This window comes from Melozone crissalis, unplaced genomic scaffold (assembly GCF_028551555.1).
Source record: "Melozone crissalis strain CALT ecotype California unplaced genomic scaffold, PUWL_Pcris_2 ptg000004l_1, whole genome shotgun sequence".
Classification (NCBI taxonomy): Eukaryota; Metazoa; Chordata; class Aves; order Passeriformes; family Passerellidae; genus Melozone; species Melozone crissalis.
In genome coordinates, this window is record NW_026535782.1 from 9,310,260 (window position 1) to 9,336,300 (window position 26,041).

The following is a 26,041-nucleotide window of genomic DNA, read 5'->3' on the forward strand; positions in this document are numbered from 1 at the left end:
CTTTGCACACCACTTTTTATGCAGAGAAGCATAATTTATTCTGAAATCATAGGTATCAGTATCCAAATGCTGTCTCAATCAGTATTCTTATTCAGGGAAAATGAAGTACATTTTTACTTTTATTTCCCTAATTCGTTCCCCAACATTAAAAAAAGAGACAACAAACTGCAACAATCTGAGTGTTTTAATTTACCATATTTTAGATGACTGTAAGTTTTTGTATTTACTGCTGCTGAACAAGACTTAGTTTTTTGCTATCACAAACAGTTGATGATTTTCAGTTAAAAGATTGACTAAAGATGCAGAGATTGATAATTCCCTGAGTGTGGGTTGAATCTGGGAAAAGAATATTAGAAGATAAACTTGATTTTCCATGGGAAATATATATATATATATTAATAGATATATATATTAATTATATAATATTTCCATAGAGAATATATTAATATTATGCCATTAATATATTATTAAACCAGGTGAGAGGCCTGACAAAGCTTATCTAGTTGCAGTATTTAGCAGAAAACAATCTGTGGTGTTCTGAAACACTACTCAGTTGAGCAGCCTTATATTAGACTGTACTGATCATGAATGGAGACTTTTTCTACAAATAACTGGATTACAAGTTTTTCTGTCTGACAAAACAGTTAAGATCACATTTGTGAGTAGTTTGTCATGATGTTGATACAACATCTGTTTGCATCCAATGCCTCAAGACCATTTTCATGAAAACCCCTTGGATAGAGTCCATTTGTTCTCCAGTTCAAATGGCACTACCCAGGAAAGCAATTCTACCATGTGCTGAGCAACGTCAGTGCCTGTTATCTCCAGTCTGAGTGAAGAGGCACAGCCCTTCTTAGGAGATGCAAGGTAGTGTCAGCACAGATTCTAAAGCTGAAATTCAGTTCTTTGCAGAAGCTCTGCACAAAGCCTGTGCATCGTTTAATTCTTCATAATGGAGCTCAGAGTGGATTTGAAGAAGCTGATAGGCTTTTTGCTCTCTTGTCTGCAGAGGGCTGAATAACACCCCTGGTGAATACACACAGTCAAAAGGCAACTATACTGCCTCAGGAAATACACTATATCCCTTTGCTTTGACTCGTATAACTCAGTTTCAATTACTGATGAAAATTCTTTGATATTATGCTGATAAAAATTGTTGTACATTTTGCTCCCTTCCTATATTGTACATTGAGCCTCACTCTCGTACTGTGATACAATGTGCAAACTGAAAAGTGGAAATGCAAAAATAGACGTAATCCTGCAGACAAGAGCAGGCCTCCCTCGTGGCACTGTGAGTGAGGTTCTGTGTGTTGGTGAGGCTCCTGAAGCAAAGCAATGGGTGGGTGAAAAGCAGAATTAAAGGGACATAAAACCAGTAATGGGGAGGAGATCTCAGCAGGAAGCAGGATTGGAAGAGGAAGTGGAGGCTGAGGAGGCACAGTTTTGATACTGATTAGCTTTAAATCAGGTGAGCTAGCTAGCTCTTCCCTACAAAAGTTCTGATTCTCAAGCCTAAATGCGTGAGCTGCTCTATACACAGCACAGAAATGTTTTAGAATTTATGTTTTGTAAAATACCCTTGGTGTATTTTAAATTTGTGTGGCTATAACCAATATATCAGAGCAAGGACCCCATGGATTTGTGATAATATCAATAGCAACCAAGCAAACACGAAGAGTAATTCAGAGATACTTTTTTAAAATAAAATTACTTCAAGTCATATTTCCAGGAAAACCTCCTAGCTGAGATAGTAAAGCAATCTAGTTGATATTTCTGAATTTAGCTTACTATTCAGTCTTTCAGTGATTCCTCATATTGTTGAAACATTTATAGAAATAGCCATTTTGATATGTGAATTAAGAAAGATATGCATGCAAGTAGGTGTTAGCATTTTACTGAGGTTTTCCTGTTAAGCCTGTAACTGGATGCAGACCTTCACTGAAAGGATGAGGCTTTTATCTGATACAAAGGAGGGGTTATTCTCAAAAACTGATATGATCCAGTTATCAGTAGAGCAGTACCTCTGGTGCCCAAGTAGAATCCACATTTCTGTGTATTATGTGCTAAACAGCCTAGCAGAGTTGCTTAAAAAAAAATGTAGTTATGAATCATTTCACCATTGATTTATATATTGGCTAATGAACAGTGCAAATTCCTATGTAGACATTTCGGTGCTAAAGAGGTTTTATAATTAAAATATTAATATGAATTTCAGATTGAGCTTCCACTGAAAGAAATCAGGTTTTGTTATATTACTAGAGCTTACCAACAATTATACCAGATCTGAGGACACAAGTTTTTTTGTGACAAAATATTGGAAAGATTTTTATAAAAAACTTTAAATTGCACTTCTCTTTCTTGCCATGATCCAGTGGCATTGGGAATTGTATTCTTAAGTGGCTCCAGACAGAAGAAGTCAGGCTGAATCACACGTTCAGGTGAGCATAAACCTGTAGCTGCCACTGGGATAAATGCCTAATTTTAGTCTCCTTTAGTCTCCAAAATTAATTTGGTTCAGCATAAGCTTCTTGTACTCTTATTTCCCTAAGTAGTTCTCCTGTAGTTCTCTTTTTGTTGGGCTTATGATTACTGAAGGATTTTTATGTGTATTGGTGTCACACATCAACATAGAGGAAGGCATGATCTGTGTCCCTCTAAGTGGGACAAGTTCTGGCCTTGCATGCTAGGACGCTTATGTATAAATTGAAGTGCTGAAGCTTTCCTATAGTGCAGCCAAGAACTGGTGAGATGATCTGTGGAGGGACAGGACCATTTTCTGCAGATGGAAAGCCTTAAAGTTTGAGCAAAAGTTAGTCTGGGAGACTTTACCTTGTTTAGCATGAGTGTATAGCACCGTGCAAGTGAGTGTCTCTCTGTATATGTATTTTGTGAAAAGTATGCTAAACATTCCACTGTACAATATTGTCTTCAGTGAAGAGTGAAAGAATAACAGAATACCAGGTATTAGTAATATTGTTTGCTATTCTATGGGAAGGAACCCAGATACTGCAAAGGTGAATTCAAAATAAGTAGTATTATAGTCCAGAAAGAGGTCTACAGGTATTAAAGCTCCTTCTCTTCCTACCTTGAGGAAAAAATTCTCCTCACAACTCCTTTGCTTTTACTTTATTGCAGTCAGGGCTCTGTTGTTCCAAGACTACATGCTGTGTATGACCTTGTGGAAATTTTGCAGAACTGGCTTGCCAGAGACACAAGCATTGAGGGTAGACACAAAACATGTATCACACCAGCTTTCTGTCAGAAACCTTCCTAACTAGGCTTCTTTTCCCTTGGAATAATAGGCTGTTTGGTCCTGTCTTTTCCCTCAGCTTATTGTCTCCCTCCCCATAGTTTCTCAACCTTGGCTTCATTCAATACCTGTCCCTCTTATGTTCCTAGTTTCTGCCCTTGACTACACCCCACTATTGCAAGTATCACAGAATTTCTCAATAGCTGTCATTAAACCGACCCCTCTGTTTATTATAGCTTTTCTCTTTCCCCTGCATGCTTCATGTCTATTTTCAGTGTAAGCACTTCAGGATAAGGACTATCTTCTCGGTTTGTAGAGAGTCTAACACAATGGATCAAAGGTGTGGGGCACCAAAATGATTAGTTAGGATAGTAGGTCTCCAATTATTAATCCTCCCCAACAATGTTTCCTTCATTGGAAGGAACATAAAATTAGAAAAAGAGTGATTTTCTATGTTCTTTTGATTTATAATAAAGCTGTATTTTGTTTTTTGTTGGTTTTTAAGTTTGAAATTAAATTTGTTGGCACAGCAGGTGTTGTAAATAATTTTGTAAACTGCCTAGGGCTGTCTACATCATAAACTATTGCTGAATTATCGGATAAAGCAAATAGACAACTCAAATGAGAAAGTGTTTAGAGATAAGTAAAATGTGAATTCTCTTGCCAATTGTTTTTGGTTTTGTTTTTTCTTCTTCCTTTTCTGTTTCATAGCACGAATTATCAAAACAAAACAGTGGTGTGAAATGCTTCCATGTTTAGAAGGAGAAGGCTGTGATTTGCTAATCAATAAATCAGGCTGGACCTGTACACAACCAGGAGGACGGATAAAGACAACCACGGTAGGTGACTTCTCTGTTCTATACTTCTTCAATTTCTTGCTCACTTTGCTGCGTTGAAAAACAAGTGAGATTTTTAATTGTTTTTCAGCACTTTTATGTAAAGTTTATTGCCTCATAATTAATCTGTGTGCCCAAGTGTGCATGCTGAAATACACAGCAATATTATCACAAAGTACAACACTGGAAAAGATAACAAAGGAAAATGTATCATTCCCATGGTTTCTAAGAGTAATTCCCGTTGTTACTAAGAGTAGATATTATATCAAGGTTTTCTGGTAAGACACCAGTGGTTTAACTAACATTTGTATCCAGCCTGAAGACATTATCTTATTGTTTCAACATACAAAAACTTACGCTGTGTTAGTGTAGGGTGTAAAACTCACTGTGTGGTCTAACAGGGTGAAAAGAAAGGTTTCTCTAGGAGTTCCAAATAAAATATTTTTGCAATTCCAGCTCTACTGGAAAAACAAGTTGCTCAGATAGATCTTTGGTTTTCAGTGAGATCTACAGAAAATATAGCAAAAGATCCCTTTTCCCAGCTTGCTTTGGCCCTGGTTTGTATTACTTCTCAGTTCTCTGATTAGGTATCTTGGGGTATATGCTTGTGGTGAAGCTGAAAGTATATATAACTGTAACAGTTTCTAGGGCTTAAAATGTATCAGATTTCTAGAAAATGTTCTCAAATGCCAGTAATTCTTTGACTTAATAAATGGAAAAAATCTGAAGAAGTATAATAGGGCAATTTTCTGCTAACTCGCTAGGCCTCTTGAAATTATTTCCCATCCTTATAATCTTTTTTTAGATTTACAGGGAGCTTGAGTATAATTTAAATAAGTGCAATTTCAAGAATATTTAGTCTTAAAAGTACTTATCAGTGAGGACTAAATTAATGCCCATCATCCCCTGCACAATTTCTCTGTCTGAGCAGGAGACAGACAGCAGTATAAAAACTCTTATTGTTTAGAATGCCTGTTTTTAAAAAAGTAATGTTATTTCATTTTTTTTAAAGGAGATTTGATCATGCTTTATAAGACACCTACAAAACAAATTTTATGTCTTGTGATCACAGTTTTTATGCTTCTGTATTTATCAGATATGATACTCCTTATGGACAGGGCTATAAAACTTAACTCGTCTCTCAGGTTTTACTTAAATATAGTTTGCCTTTAGATCTTTTGCATTCAAGCTATGTAAATCTTTTGCATTCAAGTTATGTAAGAGTGGCATAAAAAAAAAAAAAAAACAAACCAAAAAACAAGGGAAGGAAAAAGTTTTTAAACATTATTGCCAACATTCAAGGGCGAGGAGGTCTAATACCATAAGTTTGTCATCCTTGGGCTGTAGTCTTAAATCTTGTTAATTCAGGGGTATTTTCTGTATCTGAGGTAAACGGAAAACCCTTATACTGTGACACATTGCCAGCTGTCATTTTTGCTCTTTATTTGATGTTTAATGCTAATGGCATGACTGAGTAATGCAAAGTAAGCAGAGGATCTATCCTTCAGTTTCTGTCTTTAATGAAGTGATTCAGATATGCTTTTAGATTAAACACCAGAAGCCTGATTCTGAACTCTTACTTGTCTCTATAGCTCTTTAATGCTATTGACATGAATGGAATGACTCATGAATTTGATTTATGTAAATGAAATCATAATCATGCCCCATCAGTAAAATTAAGACCACAGCAAGTGTAATATTGTAAAACAGACTCTCCCCACACAGATACATCATTGTCATTGGTAAGGAAAGATTTTGCCAGAGAGACAACTGTAGAACAGCTCTGAGCATAAGCCCTCATCTAACATCAAGCAGTCTTCAACAGTTGGTATCACACATGCAGACACACAACAAACACACAGTACTTTACAGTCAAGCCAGACTAGCAACTCAGAATGCTTACAGAAGCTCTGAATGCAGAAGGGGGAGAGGGAAAAAAAGACAAGAAGAAAAACAAATGTGAAACCCTGCAATAAATTCTAGCCTATATTACATTATTAGTGAAATATTAAGAATTTTTTTAAAATGTTTATTAGCTGCTTGGTTGAGGAGTAAGCTTTGGACTATGGTAGTAGATTTGGAAACTGTGTCATAAGATGGCTCCATGAAATTCATGACTGTGATTAAAAGAAAGAAAAATTCCAACATAAACACTAAGAGGCATTATTTACTGTAGCAATATTCTCAGCTCAACAGCTGCTAGTGCAGTAACTGCTGTTTCTGCTCCTAATCAACACATGAGTTGCTATGCACTATTGTGCCATCATGGTATTTAAGTGTAGTAGGAAGGATGTCTGGCTGGGAAGGGCCAGAAAAATGACCATGAGATAATATGGGGAAAAAATGTCCAGACATACTGAATTAGTTACTGTATCCTGTTCTGAAGTAGAAATAATTTTTGACCACATCTCCAGCAACAGCCAGATTAGGTCCTTCGTTTTTATAACTGTCAATTTTGTTAAAACACATTCATTAATCCAATATCAGCAGCCCTTTCCTGCTGATATAGCTTGCATCTTAAAGATATTTTTGGTAGTAGGTCTTGAACTATCATACTGATAGTAGGTCGTATAGCAGAGATACCACTGATCAATGCTGACAATAATTTGTCACCCATACTAAAGTCAGAACAGTGTTGAACTCTGATGGACTGAGACCAGCTGTTGTGATAATACCAGCTTTTCACATTGATTCCAGTAGGTTTTGTAGAAATGCAACCTTTTAAGTACTGGGTTTAGAAGCAGCATGTGGGAATATAGGACTTGTAGAGATCTTATAGATGACATGAGCTCCCTTTTGAGTGAGAATATACTTTAGGACTCATAGTTAAATATGGTTCTGAAAAAGAAAGGAAGAAATAAGATTTGTTTTCTGTAGATGAGTTAAGCACTTAGTATTCTTTCTATGAGAATTCTAAGCAAATAACAAGTGAACATATCCATTGCTGAAAAAAAAAAAAAGTGCAATTTATGTAAATTGTTTGGAAAGAGCTGCTGCTTTTTACTTTATATTTTGTGTCAAAATTGTTTACACTTTCTATGCAGAGCCAGATTTTTCAACTGGCTGGCACTTTTTGTGATCACCTCTGGAAATAATGCAACCAAATCAGAATTCTCTCCTCACATGAGTAGCAGTGTTTTATATCCACTTTGTGCTCACTTTGCAAAGCTATAAATGACTACACAAGGTGCAAGGCAAAGGAAAATCAGACTCAAAGTGTACTCTAAATGGATCTGGATGTCACTTCTGCCCTGTTGTTCTTTCTACAAGGTGTGAATGAACCAAAGATTTTTCATCTGCTAAGAGGCTTTTAGAATTGAGGACTGACTGGGCTAACTGCCAATCTGTGTATTAAGAGGCTGACTGTCAATACAAGGAAACAATATGGCAACTTGCAAAAGAAGATAGCAAGAGAATACTACACAGTCGTTAGCAATTTTAACATACTATGTGCTTTCATACAAAAAATGTCCTTAGAGTCACTTAAAAATCTCCTGCCTTTAAAAATTTCTTCTCCTTTTGGTATCCTCATTACTTTTTCAATTAATTACCAAAATTAAGCTATATGATTTTTAAAAATATTTTATAGTTGTAATAGTGCCAGAAGATATGCCTCTTTTTTTTTAAATAAGTTGCTGAAGGGCCTTTCCATTTTATATTTCAAGTGTAAAACTTGCTTGTGTATAGATGAGAAGATGCAGAATGTATTGTTTTTACAGGGGAAATTAATTTTTAGCACCCAAGTGTAGATATGTTGTCAATGATCCATTGCTACCTAATTGTTACTTAATTAATTCCTTCTTCTACATAATGTGATTTCAATGCATGGAGCTTAACAGAACATTAATGCGCCAGTTCCTCGGCAGCTAACCTTTTAAACCTTTGTGATTTTACTGCTAAATTAGCTGAAGTGGGAAATTAAGGAATATGGAGAAGCTAAGAGAGAGCTCACAGTGGATAAAAGGTGTAATTACTCTGACATGGAGCCCAGTGCTTAGCTAGTAAAATTTACTAAGGATCTAGCTCCACCAAGGGACCTGACTTTCTTAATAGAGTTTACTTACACGCAGAGCAACTTATCATTAATATGAATGCCTCACCATTAATATAAATGACATGCTGGCTGGGTTGGAAAGGCAATTTGTTCCTTACCCTGAAAAATACAATACATATTTGTATTGGCTGTAATTTAAATCATAATTTTTTTCAGCAAAGCTTTATCATACATATATGTATGATTAGGGTAACTCAGATAAAATATACTGGTATGATTTTCAGCACTGACTTATGAGCAATGTGTTTTCACTCATATCCTTACATTCAGGTAAAAAGAAGTATATATATATATATATATATATATGTATACACATATAAATATACATATATATCTATATATGTTACATATTTGTAACATACTTGAGAATTTACTTTTTTTTAGACTGAAGATCAGCTGGATATATCCTGAGGCCATGATCTAGTGGTCTGAGCTTGGGAACTGGGAGCCAGAAACCCCTGAGCTCTAATCCTGGCTCTGACAGTGACTACCTCTGTGGCCTTGGGTAAGTCACTGAACCTCTCTGCCTCAGTTTCCCCAGCAGTAGAAGTAAGATTAACAGTTCTTAGCTCTATAGGTCAGTGAATTTGGGAGCCCTGACTTAACATTTTAAGAAGCTTATCAGTTCAGATTAACTTAGAAATAAAAATATTGTTATGTATAAATGTCCTTATTAGTAATATTCCTGCTGTTGTTAGGTATTGACATAACACTGGTGTTCCTGTATTTAGCCTCACCTACATTCCAGCTCTGAGTCTTTCTAAATGTGCATTTCACATCTCCACAGCTCAGCTGATTTCATTTGGTTAAGCTGGTTTTGGAAGTATTTTGACATCCTGCCAGTTCTAGTTCTGTGTCATTCCAGGATACAATACCTACCAAAACAAGCTTTCAGGCAGCACCAGATTAAAGCAGTGAAATGTTGCATGCATGCCATGACAAATTAATTTTCACCCCTCCCTTTTGTCAGAAGTGGTCAACTTATGAAACAGATACAATAATACCAATTCTTTACACGTCATAGCCATGTGCTTCAGTGTCCACTCTATAGATCTGTCACAATTCATCTGCTAAGCTCCTTCACTGTCCAAATTGTCACAGGAGCACTACATATGGACCAAGATTACAGAGGACACTTTTCCACAGCCTGGTTTCTCCCCTCACTCCAAGCCAAGTATTAGCTTTTAGAAACAAGGCGGAAATTAGATCCTGAATTTTTCATTGTTTGTAGTCAAATCTTGGAGAATCAGGATCTTTGTCTGTATTTAACCTATGGCACTACCTTTGCTTCAAATCCCATGGGTTTGCACAATTTGAGTCCCTATGTCTTTTCTGTGTGTCCCTCTTCATGATGGCATGCCTGCCACTGTCTTGTGAGAGATCTTAACAGCAACTGAAAGGGCTCTCACAAATACACTTTTGTGGTGAAAAAGATCAGTAATTCTTTTGGGTCATGCTCAAATATGTTAATTCTTAATTTCTAGTTAGTTGTCTAGAAATCTAGTTTACGACAACCTCTATTTTTATTTCCACAAAGAATCATTTGCATTCTTAAGTCCCTCTGACAGCCAGTTTTCTGAGCTCTGAGTCCATTGCTTCATCAAGCATTGTGCATCACAAAGTCCTTTAAAACTAACTCACCTCTCAGTAGTGTTCTTCTGAAATTGATATTTGATTAAGATTTTCCGAGACCACACCACATAACTGGAAGTTAGCCTGAAATAACTTACGTATGTTAAAACATTGATGTGTTCTACTTTTCATATATACACACACCAAACTGAGAAAGGGTAGAACATGAACACTTTCTGCAGAATAACTTTGGCAGTCTTGTTGAGATCAAAAAGTCATTAAATCTGTATCTGTTACTGTACATATGAACTGGCAGAACTAGGTTACTTTTAATTAGCATCTCGTTCTAATGCAACAGCATATCTATAGAATCAGTCCTAGTCATTGTACAGTGCTTTAACTGAGCCTTTAAATAGTTTTGTATTAATTTGATGTTCTTAGTAGTACTAACATAAATTATGAGAGAAAAATACCAGTTCTTTACATGATATAACCACATGCTTCAATGGCAACTCTATAGATGTGTGCCACAAGGCCTAGATTCAACCTCTTTATTTCCTTGGCTTACAAGATATTTTAATGCTTTGAGGAGTTTCCATTATTCTCGTTGTTTACAAAAGGTATCCTAATCTGCAAATGTGTCATCATTGACAGTGTTGGAAATAGATTCTTTTCTGTTAATTTCCAAGAAAAGTAGTGTGGGAATTGGATGTCGTAATTCTCAGAAAAGTTAAATATCATGTTTCTAATTCTTGTGCTAGAGAAGAATAACCCCTTTAGACAATTTACAAGCATAGTGGTAGGATGCCTTTGTGGCCCCATGTCTTAAGGACTACATGCCCAAAGAAATCTAAATAGAAATAAAATCCTCATGAAGCTGAAGCATTTCATGAAGGGGCTGTACTATTCCTTCAAAATACACAGGTTTTCTTGCATGTTAGTAATGCTTCAGCTAGTACAGTCTTTTCAAAGCTGTGCACTTCTTTGTCATACCAATATGGTGAAACCTCCACATTCTATTCTCTGTTATCCTTATCAAAATACACTTCTTCACGTCAAATAAGTAATCTCCAAGTCCTAAGCCAAAATGCTAGCAAAGATTTTGTGATTTTTGTAGACTTTAGGTTGAAAGGAGCTGTCAAATACTTAAAGAACTACCTTAAAGAGATTAACCGCCTTCCTCTGTCATGAATGCTGAATACTGGTTCTATTGATATTCACTGATCCACACTGCTTGAAAAGAGACCAAAATTCGTGCCAAAAATGACTTGTAGTAAAATGGCATGCAAATTGAAATCATAATTTGTTAACACCTCAAATAAATAATTGGAAGAAATTAGGTAAACTCAAGTTTTGTTCTTCACTTTTAGAATAGGTATTTTCAGATTTTAATGAAATATAGTATGCTAATTTCTTTTGTCTTTTTAAAGTTACAGAAAATATGAATGCTCACTTCTGCATGGGCTGTTTCAAAGATATTGCAATTATTGCGCAAAGAAATAAACAATTTTTAGAAAGATAAGAATTTTAGACATATATTTTCCTTCATGTTTCCTATTACTTAACTCATATTCATAATGGGTTTTCTAGCATTCAGTCCAATTTTACTATGCTAACTTAGAGACAGGCCAGCTTTAGATTCAGTGAGGTAAATCTAGTTTCTGATTAAAGCTTATGAACTTTGACTTTTCTTTGTTATATAGATTAATCAATATTTGAAAGCAGTTACTGCACTGTAAAATGAGCCATGTTTTGATCAGTTTGAGGTCTGAACTGTCAGTTTGAGGAAGTAAACAAAAGCTGTTTCTACCCAAGGCAATAATAGTAATTTTCGATAATCTATTTAATGGGTTTGAGCAAACACCAATCAAAGCCTTTGGGGTTTTTTTTTTCCTATACTTTGAAATCAGACATCTGAAATGTAAATAAAACCACATCTGTAACTTGGCAAGTTCATTGACTACTATATGATTGTATGAATGCACACAATAAATTGCAAATATATTGTGAATTGAAAGAAGATTCAAGTGTTCAGAGGCTTTAAAAGCTGCATTTTAAGGAATGTCTAAATTGTTAAATTGGTCCTGATAAACAGAATTTAATCTGATAAACAGAAAAACTTTCATTTTAAATTCTTTCTAAATTGGATCCTTTTCCAAGACACCAGTAAAAATTATGTTTTTAATGGGGCTAGGATTCTCTTTCATCTTCCCAAAAAAAAAAAAAAAAAAAAGCCTAAATTTAAAAATGCAAGGGTTGGGGCATAAAAATTTCACACCTATATTGGATGGTTCAGGCATCTACCTGGAAAATTTGCAGGCCCATCAAAGAGTGTATGTGAATACTGATACTATTTTTTTTTTTATTATTATTTAACACCCTGGTCACCATTTGCATTTAAATAAACCTTTCCAAATACTGAAATAGCATGGTAACTGGTCTAAGAAATAAGCATGTTAAGAATTAGTACTGAGATGGACTAAAAGCATCAGATAAACCAAATCCCTATCAATAATGGTAACATTGGGGCTTTTTGTGTTTTGACAATTCTAAGCAAAACAGTCGTTCTAATTATGATTTAGTTTTTCTCAGTTTATCATTTTAGTGCCTTCAGGTACTTAAGGGTATTGATGGCCTCTTGCACAGAGTGTGCATCTGTAAGATAGAACCTACAGACCACTGCCCTTGTGGGGTGTCAGCTGGAAGTCAGGCAGAAGGTGCTGCTTCACTTATGGTCTGTGTTAAGCAACTAAATCCCATTCCTCATCTGCTAGATCAGATAATTTGAGACAGTGTTGTCTGCTCCTACCATGTATGCTTCATGATAGATTGATATTGTCTGAAGCTACTGATTTCTTGCATGAATATGGAAAAAATCAATTTTCATTTAATAAGTGACTGCAAAGAGAGACTATCTGAGGAAATAAACCTGGAGATTGCTTGTGCAATTTCTTGCATTAAGTAGCACAATGCACTGTAAGAAGGGATTCAGTAGATGCTGAGTGCCATGTGTTTGAGCCAAAGGAGAATACAGGATACATTGCACGTGTGGAAGAAAAAAAGATTTGATAATGCAAACAAGGAAGAAAGCTGGAAAGAGTAATGCAGAACTTGGTATATAGTTTAAAACATTTTTTTTGTGGGCATATAATGTAAACTTATGAAGGCTGGAAACTGGTATGTGATATCAATACCAAGAATTTAAAATGCTAAAATTCTTACACACCCTTTTTGTACAATGAAAATGTTCATGACACAAGTGTTAGAAACTGAAGTTGTTGCACACGTATATCCATTTTGGAACATTTCCTTTTTTAAGAGTAGCCGTGAAGATTTCTGTTAAGTCATGCAAAGCAGGCTAGATTTCTTGGACTTAAAAAACGAGCAGTGAATAAAGAAAATGAAAAAATGTTTTAGCTCAGGGATTTTTATAATAACATTTGACACATTATTTCTTAAAACCATACTTGAAAATTAATTCAGATAGGCCTGTCATATTGAAAACTGTCATTTCAACAAGATACTGATGAAGGACCTGTGAACAGTGCATAATAACACTTAACAGGAGTGTATTGATCTAGGTCGAGGTGGCCCAGAAAGTGACAGACTTGTGAAAAGTCTAACAGTACTTTATTAAGAATGGTTTCAAAGGCATAAAAAGTATTAAGCTGTTAAGTGTTATTGAAAATCTGTGAAAGGTAGACACAGACCAGACATTTCTATTTTTCAATATTCCTCTGCTATATTTTCATTAACCATTTGGAATAGAAATATTCAGTAACATTATGTCTGCACATAAGTTTCTTTACCTTGGAGGCAGACCTTAAGGATAAAGTTACCATTTTTTTGTTCTAGTTAGCTCCTGCCTATGAGGAGTTTTCAGCTGTTTGTTTTCAACTACTCCTCCTGGCTACTTGCATATGAGCATGCAGGGGTGTGCAGAACAACAATTCAGTTTACATTGTCATGGGAAAGTGATAACCCAAAGCTTGAGCTATTCCTGTTTTTCATTAGATCTTATCAATCTCATTACATGGATGAATCAAGAGATTGGAAGTGTGTAAAACTGACTGATCCTTGGTCCAAATAAAGCCAGGCAAGGGTGGGACAGTAAAATCAATCAGCCACATATATCATAAGACCTTTTCTTTTGACTGACAGTGCAGGTATTTGTTATACTCTAAACCAATCTAAAGCCAGACTGTCCCATTCCTATTCTCCCACTTCACTCTGTCTGTATATGTCTGACCTCTGTCTGACCACTAAGTGCTCATGGAAGTGTTTGAGATGCCAAAATAGGCATCGTTTTTTGCCAGGTTAGTTTTCAGCCACATCAGTTTCTGATTGCAATACTGCTGATTAAATTATTCTAGGCCAAAATCTATGGAGTTTGTCTGTCTTTATTAAATAGTTCCAATGCCTTTGGGCCATCAGCAATTGCTGATGGAGGCCTTGTTAGCTTTTTTTCAGCCAACCCTGCTATTCTTCCCCATTTGCACTTACCAAAGAGTTCTAAAGTTGCCTCTGAAGTAAAGACAAAGTGCATTAAATTCATCACTCATGTGAAATACACCAGTGTACCATGTCCTAAAGTCCATGTCCTCATCTGTGGAGGATGTTGTACTTTTCTGAACTAGAGCTTTTAAAGGTAGCATCTCTGTTTTCTAATGCATTTACTTTTTTGTTTTTGTTTTGCTTGAATTTCTTTCCTCTTTTATTCTTTTCTTTTTTGTTCCTACCTCTTTTCCTTTTTCTCCATGAAGTCCTGAGAATTTTCCCTTACCGAACAATTCTTAGAATTGTTCTAGCCACAGAAGAAAGAGACATTTTGTAGTGTGGCAATGTCAAATGTGTAAACAGCAAAACAAAGTTGTCAGGGCTATGGGAAGACTGATACTTTGTTCTTATAATAGTAGAGGTAGCATGTGAAAGATCAAGTACAAGCCAACTACTGTATTTTTCACAAGGACATGAGCAAATGTGGCCAACTTTACTATCCAGTCAGAGCAGTGGGTACCTATCCAGATGTCCACCAGGACACAGAAATTTCTGTCCCCAGTGCCTTTGCAGTCAGATTAGGGATCTCCAGAAGAAAATTAAATCTCTTCAAACTGTTTTTTATCCCATGTCAATATAAAAATGTATCTATATTTCATGGAGAGAGGTCTGTATCTTCTGTTCTTTCCCCTTAAGAGTGTCAACTATTGAGTTTGAACAATATCTCCTCAGATCTCTATGTGACTTCAGGTTTTCTGCATAGTGCTTTAGTTTTTGAAAAGGGACTGATAAAATGTTCTGATTTGAGATATTTGCCTGGTGATCATGGCATTTTCCTGGAATGCAGGAATAGGAGATTCAATCACCCTTATCATAAATCGATCTAGATGCATCCCAGATGATTGGCCTACCTACTAGACTGATATGCAAATGATGGATTGTCCTGTTGTCATCATCCTTGCTTGAGGTACTGCCAGGTCTTCCCTGATTGATCCTGGTGGTTTAGCCAGACTTCATATTCTTGTCTGCCTAAATCTGGAAAATAGTAGAGGGGTCTCAGTTTAGAATGTGAATGAACTTTTTTTATTTAATACTAGCTTCAGAGAGATCTAATAAATGTAAATTCTAAAAGACATGCAAATTAAAAGATTGAATTTGGAAAATTTAGATGCTTATCGTGTAACCTTTTAGGTGGGTTGCCTTTTCCTTTCATGTTACTTGCTAAGTGGTCATGGTGATCATTGCAGAATTTTCTACTGACTTTTGAAATTTTTTCATAGTAAGTTGCTATTTGTAGAAAAATAAGAACTTGGAGCCATTAAGGAATCTGAACAGAGGCTGTGGGTACCTTGGCTATTGCAGGCAATCCAGAGGATCAGATTTACCCATATAGTGCTGCAGTAAACATGTTCAGTGGAGGCTGGGGGAGCGATGCAAAATGCACTTCCAAACATTTAGGTTTGATGCCTAGCTTTATTTTTATAGTCACATTTTATGTTTTTATATTTAAATCAAATCATCCCATTACTCTCATTCCAGAACACAATTTGACACCAACAGCAGCACTGTTTTCGCCTCCATTTCATTAAGTGCATACTTGCACTTAATCATCTGATTTTCAGTAGGCTTTGTTATATTAAATATCGTACCTTTCATCTTTGTTTTTCCTTTGTGAACTGCTGTTTTCTTTAGTCTTATTCTTGATGTAACTAACTCTTCTGAAATCAATTATATAACTTGAAGAATAAATATGTGTTTATATAATAATGTTAGATAGAAGGTCCTCCAATTACAGTGTGAATGCTTTCTCAAATGTCTGTATTTCATCAGTAATCTCTTAGTCCTTCTTATAATAAATGATAAAAAATATAAGACCACTGGCAGATGTTTAAAATCAAATCAAGAATTCTTTGGTAGCATATTGTGCAGCTGTTCTGCTCAAGGAAGTGTGAAAATGTCTCTACCTGCATTGCTGAAATAGTCATAGTGTTCTCATTGTGTTGTCAAGGCTCTTATGAGAGCAATGCATATACTTAGTAATGCAGGATTCCACTCCCTTTCTATCCCCTAGAAGTCATATTTTATTTTTCATTTAGGAACATCAAAATTGAACTGGGTCCAAACATCTTCTTACAGTGTTATGTGCCAAGCTTTTATTTATTTTTGATTCTAACACTAACAAAAGAATAGTTGTCTTTTTAATGGTGAATTGTGGTATTGCATTAAATGTGAACTTGAAGGAAAAAAAGGGTACTGAAAAAATCACATTCTCTGCAATATAAACATTCAATGAAAGCCAGAAATGCATGATTTTATAACACATTTTTATTTTAAATGCTTCAAATTAATGAATTTTAAAATGAAACAAATTTTGAAGCATCTCCTAAAGTGTTGCAGATGTTGTTGACAAAGCAGTCTGTATTTGAGTACTATTCCTGTTGAAAGATACAGTACTGAGAGTATTTGTCAGCTCTTCACAAAATTATTGAAGTACAGGGAATTTGCATAGACATAACACAATTTTTTAAAGGAAACAAAAAATATCATGCACAAAACATCTGCCATATAAATGTCTGTGTACATGCAGACTTGTGCCATGAAACTGAACATTGCATAAAAAATTGGCACCATAGCTTAGAAGAATATTGTAGCTAGGTTGTAAAGAGTGAAATATCTGCACAGCGTGGTTTATATGGCTTTTCAAGGAAATCTTCATTACAGTATTATTCATCTTAAACCAAAATCTGAATAAAACAGCAAAAAAGATCTAAACAAAAAATAAGGGGAAAAAAAACCAAACTGAAACCAACCAACCAACCAAATTGCCCCCAACCCTGCCCCCCACAAAAAAAACCCAAAAAAAAAAAACCAAAAACCAAGAGAGCCACACTTACTTGCATGCCAGGGAAATTAAGGATAACAGACGGGCCTCTATAGATATGTTGCAAGCAAGAGAAAGACTAGGGATAAATGTGGGCCCTCTCCAGAAGGAAATGAGAGACCTTACTACCCTGGAAAAAGAGAGTGCTGAGTTTCTCAATGACTTCTATGTCTCAGTCTTCAACAGCAAGTGCTCCAGTCATGCCACCCAACTTGAAAAAGGCAAATGCAGGGACTGGGAGAATGAAGGCCCTCTGTAAGAGAGGATCGGGTTCAATAGCATCCAAGGAACCTGAATGTGCACAATTCCATGGAACCTGATGAGATTTGTCCATGTGTCCTGAGGGAGCTGGCAGACAAAGCTGTAAAACCACTATCCATCATTGTTGAAAAAATTGTGGCAGTCAGGTGAAGTTCATGATGACCAAAAAAGGGAAGTATAAGCCCCATTTTTAAAATGGGAAAAGCAGAAGAGCTGAGGAACTACAGAGCAGTCAGTCTCACCTCTGTGCCAGGCAAGATCATGGAGCAGATTCTCCTGGAAACTGTTGAGGCTCATGGAAGGCAAAGAGGTGACTGGTAAGAGCCAACATGGCTTTACAAAGGGGAAATCATGTCTGCCAACCCTGGTGACCTTCTATGACAGGGCTACTGCACTGGGGGATAGGGGCAGAACAACTGACATTGTCTACCTGGACTCATGCAAAGGCTTTAACACCATGCCATGTGAACATCTTTGTCTCCAAACTGGACAGACGTGGATCTGATGGATGGACCATGCAGAGGATAAAGAACTGGCTGGAGGGCTGCACGCAGAGAGCTGTGGCCAGGGGCTCATTGTCCACATGTGAAGTGGTGCCCCTCAGTGGTCACAACTTCAGCCAATGCTATTCAACACCCTTGTTTTGGATGCAGACAGTGGGATCAAGTGCACCCTCAGCAAATCTGCTGCTGACACCAAGCTCTCTGGGGCAGTCAGCACACTGGAGGAAGGGGATAATACCATCCAGAGGCATCTGGACAGGCTTGAGAAGTGGGCCTGTGTAAACATCATGAAAGTCAACAAACCCAAGAGCAAGGTCCTACGTCTGGGTCGGGGCAATCCTAGGCACAAACACAGTCTGGATGAAGGAGTGGTTGAAAGCAGGCCTGCAGAGAAAGAATTTGGGGTGTTGATTCATGGGAAACTCAACATGAGCCACCAATGTGCACTCACAGTCCAGAGAGCCAGTCTGGTCTGCATCAAAAGGAGCATGGCCAGCAGGTCAAAGGAGGTGATTGTCCCCCTGTGCTCTTCTCTTGTGAGACCCCACCTGTATTACTGCATGCAGCTCAGGTGTCCCCAACATAAGAACTGTTGTAGCAAGTCCAGAAGAGAGGCACAAAACTGATAAGAGGATTGGAGCACCTCTCTTAGAAAGACTGAGAAAGCTGAGGCTGTTCAGGCTGGAGAAGTTTGTGTGAATACCTCATAGGATCTGCCCAGTATTAGAAAGGGGCCTGTCAGGAAACTGGAAAGGGACTGAACATCAGGAACTGTAGTGACAGGACAGAAAGTAAAAGGGTACAAATTGAAAGAGGGGAGATTTAGGTTAGATATTAGGAAGAAATTTTTTACTGTGGTGGTTGTTAGATACTGGAACAGGTTGCCCAGGAGTTTGTGGGTTCCCCAACCCTGGCAGTGTTCAAGGGCAGAATGATAAGGCCTTGATCAGCATGGTCTAGCAGGAGGAGTCCACGTGGAAGGGGCAGTTGGGATTAGATGATGATTAAGGTCCATTTCAACCCTTTAGCAGTCTAATTCTATCTCCCACAGACTGAAAAGCTGATAGTTTGAGAAGAGACTAGTAAACCTCATGATTAAAAACCAAGTTAGGAATGCTAAGTAATAAAGTTAGTGTGTTATTGCTGATGTTTTCAGACAGATTTTTATTGATTGATTTTGTACATATCACATGTTTCTAAAATCTGATGTTGTTACAGCTTTGCTGGAAAAATGATACACTGGAAAGATATGACAGAGCTCACAAGAGTTCTATAAGTAATTCAGCAATTCTTTCTATTTTTGGGGTTTTCTTTTCCCCTTTTTTTTATTTTACTGTTTTGTTTTGTTTTTAATGTGGCCTTGATTCAGGCACAGGTCTACTTACAAATCATGTACATGTTGTGAAAATTTTGCTAGTATCAACAAGACTGAAGACATACTCTACTATATTCACTACAGCATCAAGTATGAATTCTTGGTGCATGTTTTAAATTGTCTTCATGCTGTATTAAAAAATTGCATTGAATTCTCTGTCCATTAGTTCAAGAATAGTCCACTAATTCATATCCAGTGAGAAGAATGTTCCCTAATAAACTTTCTCCCTTTCTTTTCAGTGTCAGTTTTGTTCCTACTAAGAAATGCAGAGGTAGACAATTGTTATGACAGGAATGATAAAATCATAGAATCATAGACATGTTTGCCCTGGAACAGACCTTTGCGATCCTAGAGTCCATTATCATAGCACTTCCAAGTTCACCACTAAATCATGTCTCTAAGTGCCACATTTATACATATTTTTGATGCCTCTGGGGCTGGTGACTCCACCACTTCCCTGGATTGTCTCTCCCAATGCTTGACAATGCTTTTGGTGAAGATTTTTTGCCTAACATTCAATCTAGCACACACACACACACATTCCCCCACCATCCTGCCACTTCAGTGGAACTTGAGGCCATTTTCTCTTATTCTATGACATGTCAAAAGAGACCAGCCACCACCTGGATACAATCTCCTTTCACATAGTTGCAGGGAGTGATAAGATTTTTCCTCAGCCCCCTTTTCTCCAGGCCAATAAAGACCTTTGTCTCTAACCATATATTTCTGTGCATGAGGGCACCTTCAAGGCTCAGGATTAGCCAGCTTCCACTCCTCACAGCTGCCTCTGGCCTACAGTGTGATCCAGCCCTAGAAGACTTGACCCTTATGTGGGGCTTGTGCTTCCAGGGAAGCCAGCAATTGAAGCAGAAGTGATTTGTGTGACCTTTCCTCAGCAGGGTGAAATTTTCCTATTTTTTTCTTTTTCCATGATAGTAGGACTGAAACCCCAATCATTTCTCTTATTTGCTGATGGTGGTGAAGTTTTTTTTCTGACTTTTGCTAAACATAGAAAATCGTAACTTATTGAGCTGGATTCAGTAATATTCTGTTGACCAGCACTACATATGTATATTTCATCATATAGCTCCTTATAATTATAATATTATAATTATAAGGAGCAGTATGATGAAATTTTAATTTATAATATTATAATTTATTGTATAATGTAAGAAAAATCTGGGGTTTTGACTGCTAGTATATAATGGCAGAAGCAATTAAATTGCTGGTGGTATGGCAGAAGTTTTTTGTTCATAGAATGTGTGTAAAGTTCTGTTGCTGTGAATAAAGAAACACTTTAAAAGATCTTGAACCTTTTCAGTAAATGAACAACATCCATAAAAATAAAACTGAGTTCTGTAAAAGCCCATAAGATAGAGATACTATTTCTCACAAGTTATTTCCAAGTGAGTTATTCTTAAGGGGCCTAATATAAGTGCAGAAAGAAACTAATAGGTTGTATTTCTTAAATCTCTGATACTATCTGGAACAATATCCTTTATAAATGGTATTCCATTACGAGACAATAAAAAGATGAAAGAATGAGATAACTGCACTAAAGATTATTAACCCCGTAAAATAGGATGCATTTCTGGTTTTGTAGTGTTGATACTAGATGCTCCAGTAGAATATTTTGGTCCAACTGTGCCTCTTAGAACCAGAAATCTTCCCATATGTCTTACAATTGCCACCATAAAGTTATGTACTTTCCTGCACTAGACCTCTAGAGGGGACTCCATAGTGTAGACGACAAGAGTCAGAAGTGAACTGAGGGTTTTGAAAGGGGCAAAAAGTATTAATACATTAATACAAAAGTTATTACTACAACTACACATGCCAATGCCCTCTTAAAACTTCTGGGAAAATCTCTGTGAAAGTTTCCTGCAAAATCTTAGATTTCCTTGCTTCTACTGTTACCCCTGCAGTGTCATGTGCCAGCTCAGTCAGGTTTCAGGTGAGATGATTATTGCCCCAGACAGACGGTGCTGCTTCAGTTAAGGTCGTGCTGTAGATCTCCTTGGCTGCTTAGTGATGAACTGCATCTTCAATATCAGAAACTGCATGAACAGCTCTGAGTCGTCTGAAGATAACACAGACCTGATAAGGATTAATCTGGGAGTTTTCATCTACAGTGAGTGGCTAGTCGCTCGGGTCATTTGAATTAGGTCTTCATACAGAGGGGACAGTGACCCAATGACCCAGTGATCTAAGGGGCTGCTGCTCTTTGAGTTCTCTGCCTCCCATAGGGCCACAGCAAGCTGAATTACTTGACTTGATCACAGGAGCAATTTGATCTTTCTAGGAGGAATGATTTGTCTTTCATAATCTTATGGAACCATTTCCTCTAAAAATTAGGGTGAACATGAAAAATGCAGAAAGCACAAGAAATATATAACCAATATGAGACATCCAGTCACTGCAGTTCCTTTTATTTTGAAAAAAGCTAATTTTGCTATTTTATTTGCTCTATTTAAGCTGCCTTTCTCTTGCCTAGTGGTGCAGAGTGATCTGTTGTTAGTGATGGAGATTTTATTGCTGATAGCATTTTCTGAAGTAGAAATTTCAAAATAATCTGTTATAGAGGGTCCATCATTAATTACAGTTATTTTAGTAAAAGTGCTTGTTAAAACAGCAGACGGAGATGTATCTTATATGTCATTAGTAATGCATGGTAAAAAAGGCAAATAAGGAAGAATTTTATGAGCCAAGGACTAGGTCTTCCATTAATTTATGTGAGGAATGACACATACATATTAAAATTCTTTTTGGTGTGCATTTAATTTTTTGTCCTTGGAAAAGTATGTGATGTATCTGAAAGATAATTTTAAAAAAGAAAAACCCTAAGTTACAAAAGGTAAGTAGTTGAAAAATCTGTAGCAGTAATAAATTGATTTTCAGACTGATCTTATGATTAGATATTAGCTTTTTAGGTTATTTTAATGTATAGTAATAGTTCTTTACCTGGGAAGTATGTGGGAGAAGGTGTGGAATCCCACACCTGATAGGGTGTGGAATAGACACACGGAGATGGCTCAGAAGAGACCATTCTGAGATGGTTTCAATTGAATGGAAGGGTAAGGTGGGCAAAGAGCACAACAAGTAGAGAAAAATCAGTATCTGATCAACAACCTGCTCAATACCCAGTTCACTAGCTGCCCCTGCAATGCTGACAGCTGCAGTGGCCCATGGAAAAGTGGTTCTGTACAAGGTGTCTCTGGCCTTTTTTTGTTTCAGAACTAGTTTAAGGTTAAGAGCTTTAAGTCTCAGTGATTTGGTTTCAGTCTCCTGAATCTAAGTGCTCACTTTTGGCACAGTGGCCTTGTTGGATTTGGAAGCTCGCAAATGCATAACATTTTGCATTCAGGTTTTCTGAAATACAAGCAGTTCACTTATGTGCAGCAGAAGAATGCCTGGGGCAAAGGATGTGGACAATGGAAAAGAGCAAAGAGACGAAAAACCTTGTGGATGATAGATTGCTGCCACATGGCTCTGTGGGAATAAAGAACTGCAAATTAAGCGGTTGTCAACAGTTATTAGTCTGTAGGACTTTGCAGAGGAGGGTTGTTTCCAAGGACTTAATATTTTGTTCAATTAACATTTGCAGATCTGAAATGGATCTGAACTATCTGTTTTAAAAATGTTCAGATGGACAGACTATAGAATCAAATCACAGATCTGTTATTATTAGGTAAGTTGTACACTCCACTCTCATTAGGGGAAGACTCTAGTTGGTTTATCAAGCTGAATAAAGACTAGAATTTAATTTAATTAAACAAATGGATATTGAGTAAAACAGTTCAACTGATGCAAAAATCTGGCAGTTGAGTATTAAGCTGAGCTTTTGTAAGGTTTGAATAGACAATGCTTATTGTATCTTTGTGCAAGCACACTATGGATATAATTGTAATACAATTTCATTTTACATCAAGAATTGACACCCTTCAGAATATATTTTCATTTTTGGCAGATTTTTGTTTTCCTGTTAAGAGTCAAGAAAACATTTTCCCAGTTGAAAGTTAGCCAAACAACAATGTCCATCTAAATAAACAAGGACTTAATATTTGTCACAAATAGTCAACAGCAATGGTTTCAGAACCTTCTGCATGTTAGTGTACATACAGGTATGTCTTTCATCAGCTTTAATAGATTTTTCCTTGTTTAAAATTCCACTGTTCAGTATAGACGAATGAAATGAAGAAAAGTGAAAAATGCCAAGGGAGGTGATGCTGTAGTCTAGGTTATTCATCTTGGAGCCTTCCAGAACAATGAATGTCTGTCTGATGGAGGTAATCTCTTGTTTTAGGGACTGGGCTGACAGATTACTTGAATGGCTCAGCATCATATTTCCATCTTCTCCCTTTTCATGTTCTATGCTGATATGCTGTAATAACACTCATTGGCTTCTCGTTAAATGCAAAATAAATGAAATACACTGTTTTATTTATTATACCAAATGAAGCAAAAAAAAATTTTAAAAATACTTTTATTCTTCATGATGTGAAAGATGTTGAGGGGTTCTAAATCACTGCAGATGCTAGCAGATTTGTGCTATGTAAGTTGCATATGTTAATGATGTTACAAAATGTTCTAATCAGTGTTTATTCTGTCATATTTTATTTATATTTGTTTTTCAAAAATATATGTGCATATGGTACAGGAACCTTGAAAAATCATAAGGCAGTCAGATTGAAATACAGGCTTTAAGTTAAATACAGAGATATGTGTTTTAATTAAAGTGGTTTATAAATATATATTATAGATACTTTGAGAAATCTTTCTAATTTTTTTTAACACAGTAGTACTTTAAAATATTCAGAATGATAACAGAAGTCTCTTTCAGCACAAACTGGCCAGTGTGCTTGCTAATGATCCAGGAAAAATACACTGATATTCTTTAAAAATACCTAAGAGATGATATTTACAATTTTTTATTCAAACTTCTAAGCTGAGCTCTTGGAAAGATTTCAATATGGTTCAGGTTGTGAATATAAACTTTTATAGCTTAGATTGCAAGGAATATGGATGATACCCATTAGGTTGCTTCCTAGGAGTTAAACACTGTGTTTTCCTTTGCTTTTTAGATTGAGACTGACTGTAGAAGTGTTTGCAGTTTTCTGGGGAGTTAAGTGGAATTTAGGTTAGGCACAGTAGATCATAGAGAAGCTTAAGCAGAAGAAGGACAGGATCCTCCCCAGAGCACGTTCTTCCCAGTGAATCAGTGTCAGTGTATGCACACTGATATTTAATATAAAAACACAGGGAAAGTTGAGATCAAACTGAGAACTGGGCAGAGAGTGAAATGCTTTTAGGACTAGGTAAAGCTGAATATTAAGATATATCCAGTGTAAGACATCTGAATATCATTTCAGGCATTATTTAGTTTAGTGTACTATTCCGAGAAAGAGAAGTATTTAATTTTGTATTCAGAGCATTATTGCACAGCTATAGGTTTGAATCTCTTCCACAGGCATTGCATCACAGTAAGCCTGAGTGATACACAATTCATACACAGATCTTGCTAGTAAGTTATGTCATCCTAGAAATGTTTTTTGAAAAAGAAGCCACCAGTAAAGACTTCAGCATTGTTCAACATTTTTTGTACTCAGCTTTAACACAGAAGTACAGAGTATATATTTCTGGCCAAAAAGAAAAAATGTTTCTTCTCATTTAATGGGCAAGTATGTTACACATTGCAGTTTGAAATCTATTCTGTTTTGTGTGAAAGAAATTATTTACTGTTTGCCTCCTCATATACGCAGTTCTGTTGGAGGATAGGAAGGGGTTTTTTGTTGGCTTTGGGGTTTGTTTGTTTATTTTCTATCTTTGTATTCTTTATCAAAAGCTTATTTTAAGTGTTTTCTTAAAGATTATCTACATAACTTACATTGATGAGGTTTTTTGGGTTTTTTTAACTGTACAAGTTAATTTACTGAGAGTTAATGTATGGAACTTGGTCAGGGCATGTGATAACAGGATTTATGGTGCAAACCCTAGAGATGTGTTTATTTACAGAGTCTGTGAATTAAACCAAGATACCACAGAAATCAGAGGAAGTCTACCTGTTCCCTTCATTAAGATCAGAGCCTTACCTCAAACTGAAGAGCAGTACAGTCCACCCAGTGTCATGTTGTATTTGTCTCTGTGAGACAACGGAAGGTGTGGTATTAAAATTAAACATGTCAATAATGGTGTTTAAGAAGAAAAACTAATGGGGAGATGGATTTGCTGAAACCTAATTGCAGTCACAGAGACTAGACTGAAGCAGGAACTGGTAGAACTGAATTAGCTGTTTAAAAGCCTGTCTATGAAAAAGTAATGCTTTTTCTTCTGCAAGTCTGATATAACAGTTACAGCCATCTTTGGATGTCTCCTGAGCTAACACTACAGTCACTTGTTCAGCAGATAACCTCTGCAAACCAGGACTTTAATAACATTTTAAAGGTAATATTTGTATAAAGATGAACACTTCTGTAACAATTTCCCCAGTGAATGAGAAGCACATTGTTTTCTCAGACCATTTGCATTGTTTGGTTTCAAACAGAAGTATCTTTCTAATCAACTAATGAAGATTAATACACTATTTTGAATTTTTTGGTTGTCTTCTTTATTTTTGATTTTTGCTAGTTTGGACTTCTTTTGTTACATTGGAGAAACATCTTTGGATGTTTCTAATTGAGGGGTTTTAGTATAACATCATTGCTCTTAACATAGTGAAGGGAAAATGCAAATAAATACCTCTAATAAGCCTCTTTGGTTTTTTTCTGTATGCCAAACAGATTCTCATCCTGTACTATTTACTACTGTACTACTGC

At 36.4% G+C, this 26,041-nt stretch overlaps 1 protein-coding gene across 8 annotated transcripts in view; it reads left to right on the forward strand.

Annotated features, from left to right (window-relative positions):
- Positions 1-26,041, forward strand: part of TAFA5 (TAFA chemokine like family member 5) — a 417,437-nt gene that overhangs the window by 320,587 nt on the left and 70,809 nt on the right. For 6 of the 8 annotated variants that reach the window (XR_008482830.1, XR_008482831.1, XM_054271642.1 and 3 more), the window contains one exon: positions 3,962-4,089. Coding sequence is in view for 4 of the 8 variants with exons in the window: in XM_054271642.1 (XP_054127617.1) it covers positions 3,962-4,089 (128 nt within the window). In the remaining 4 variants the exon portion in view is untranslated. Of the gene's footprint in view, positions 1-3,961; positions 4,090-8,524; positions 8,646-26,041 lie in introns of all 8 variants that reach the window. The other 2 variants (XR_008482828.1, XR_008482829.1) reach the window with 1 other exon arrangement.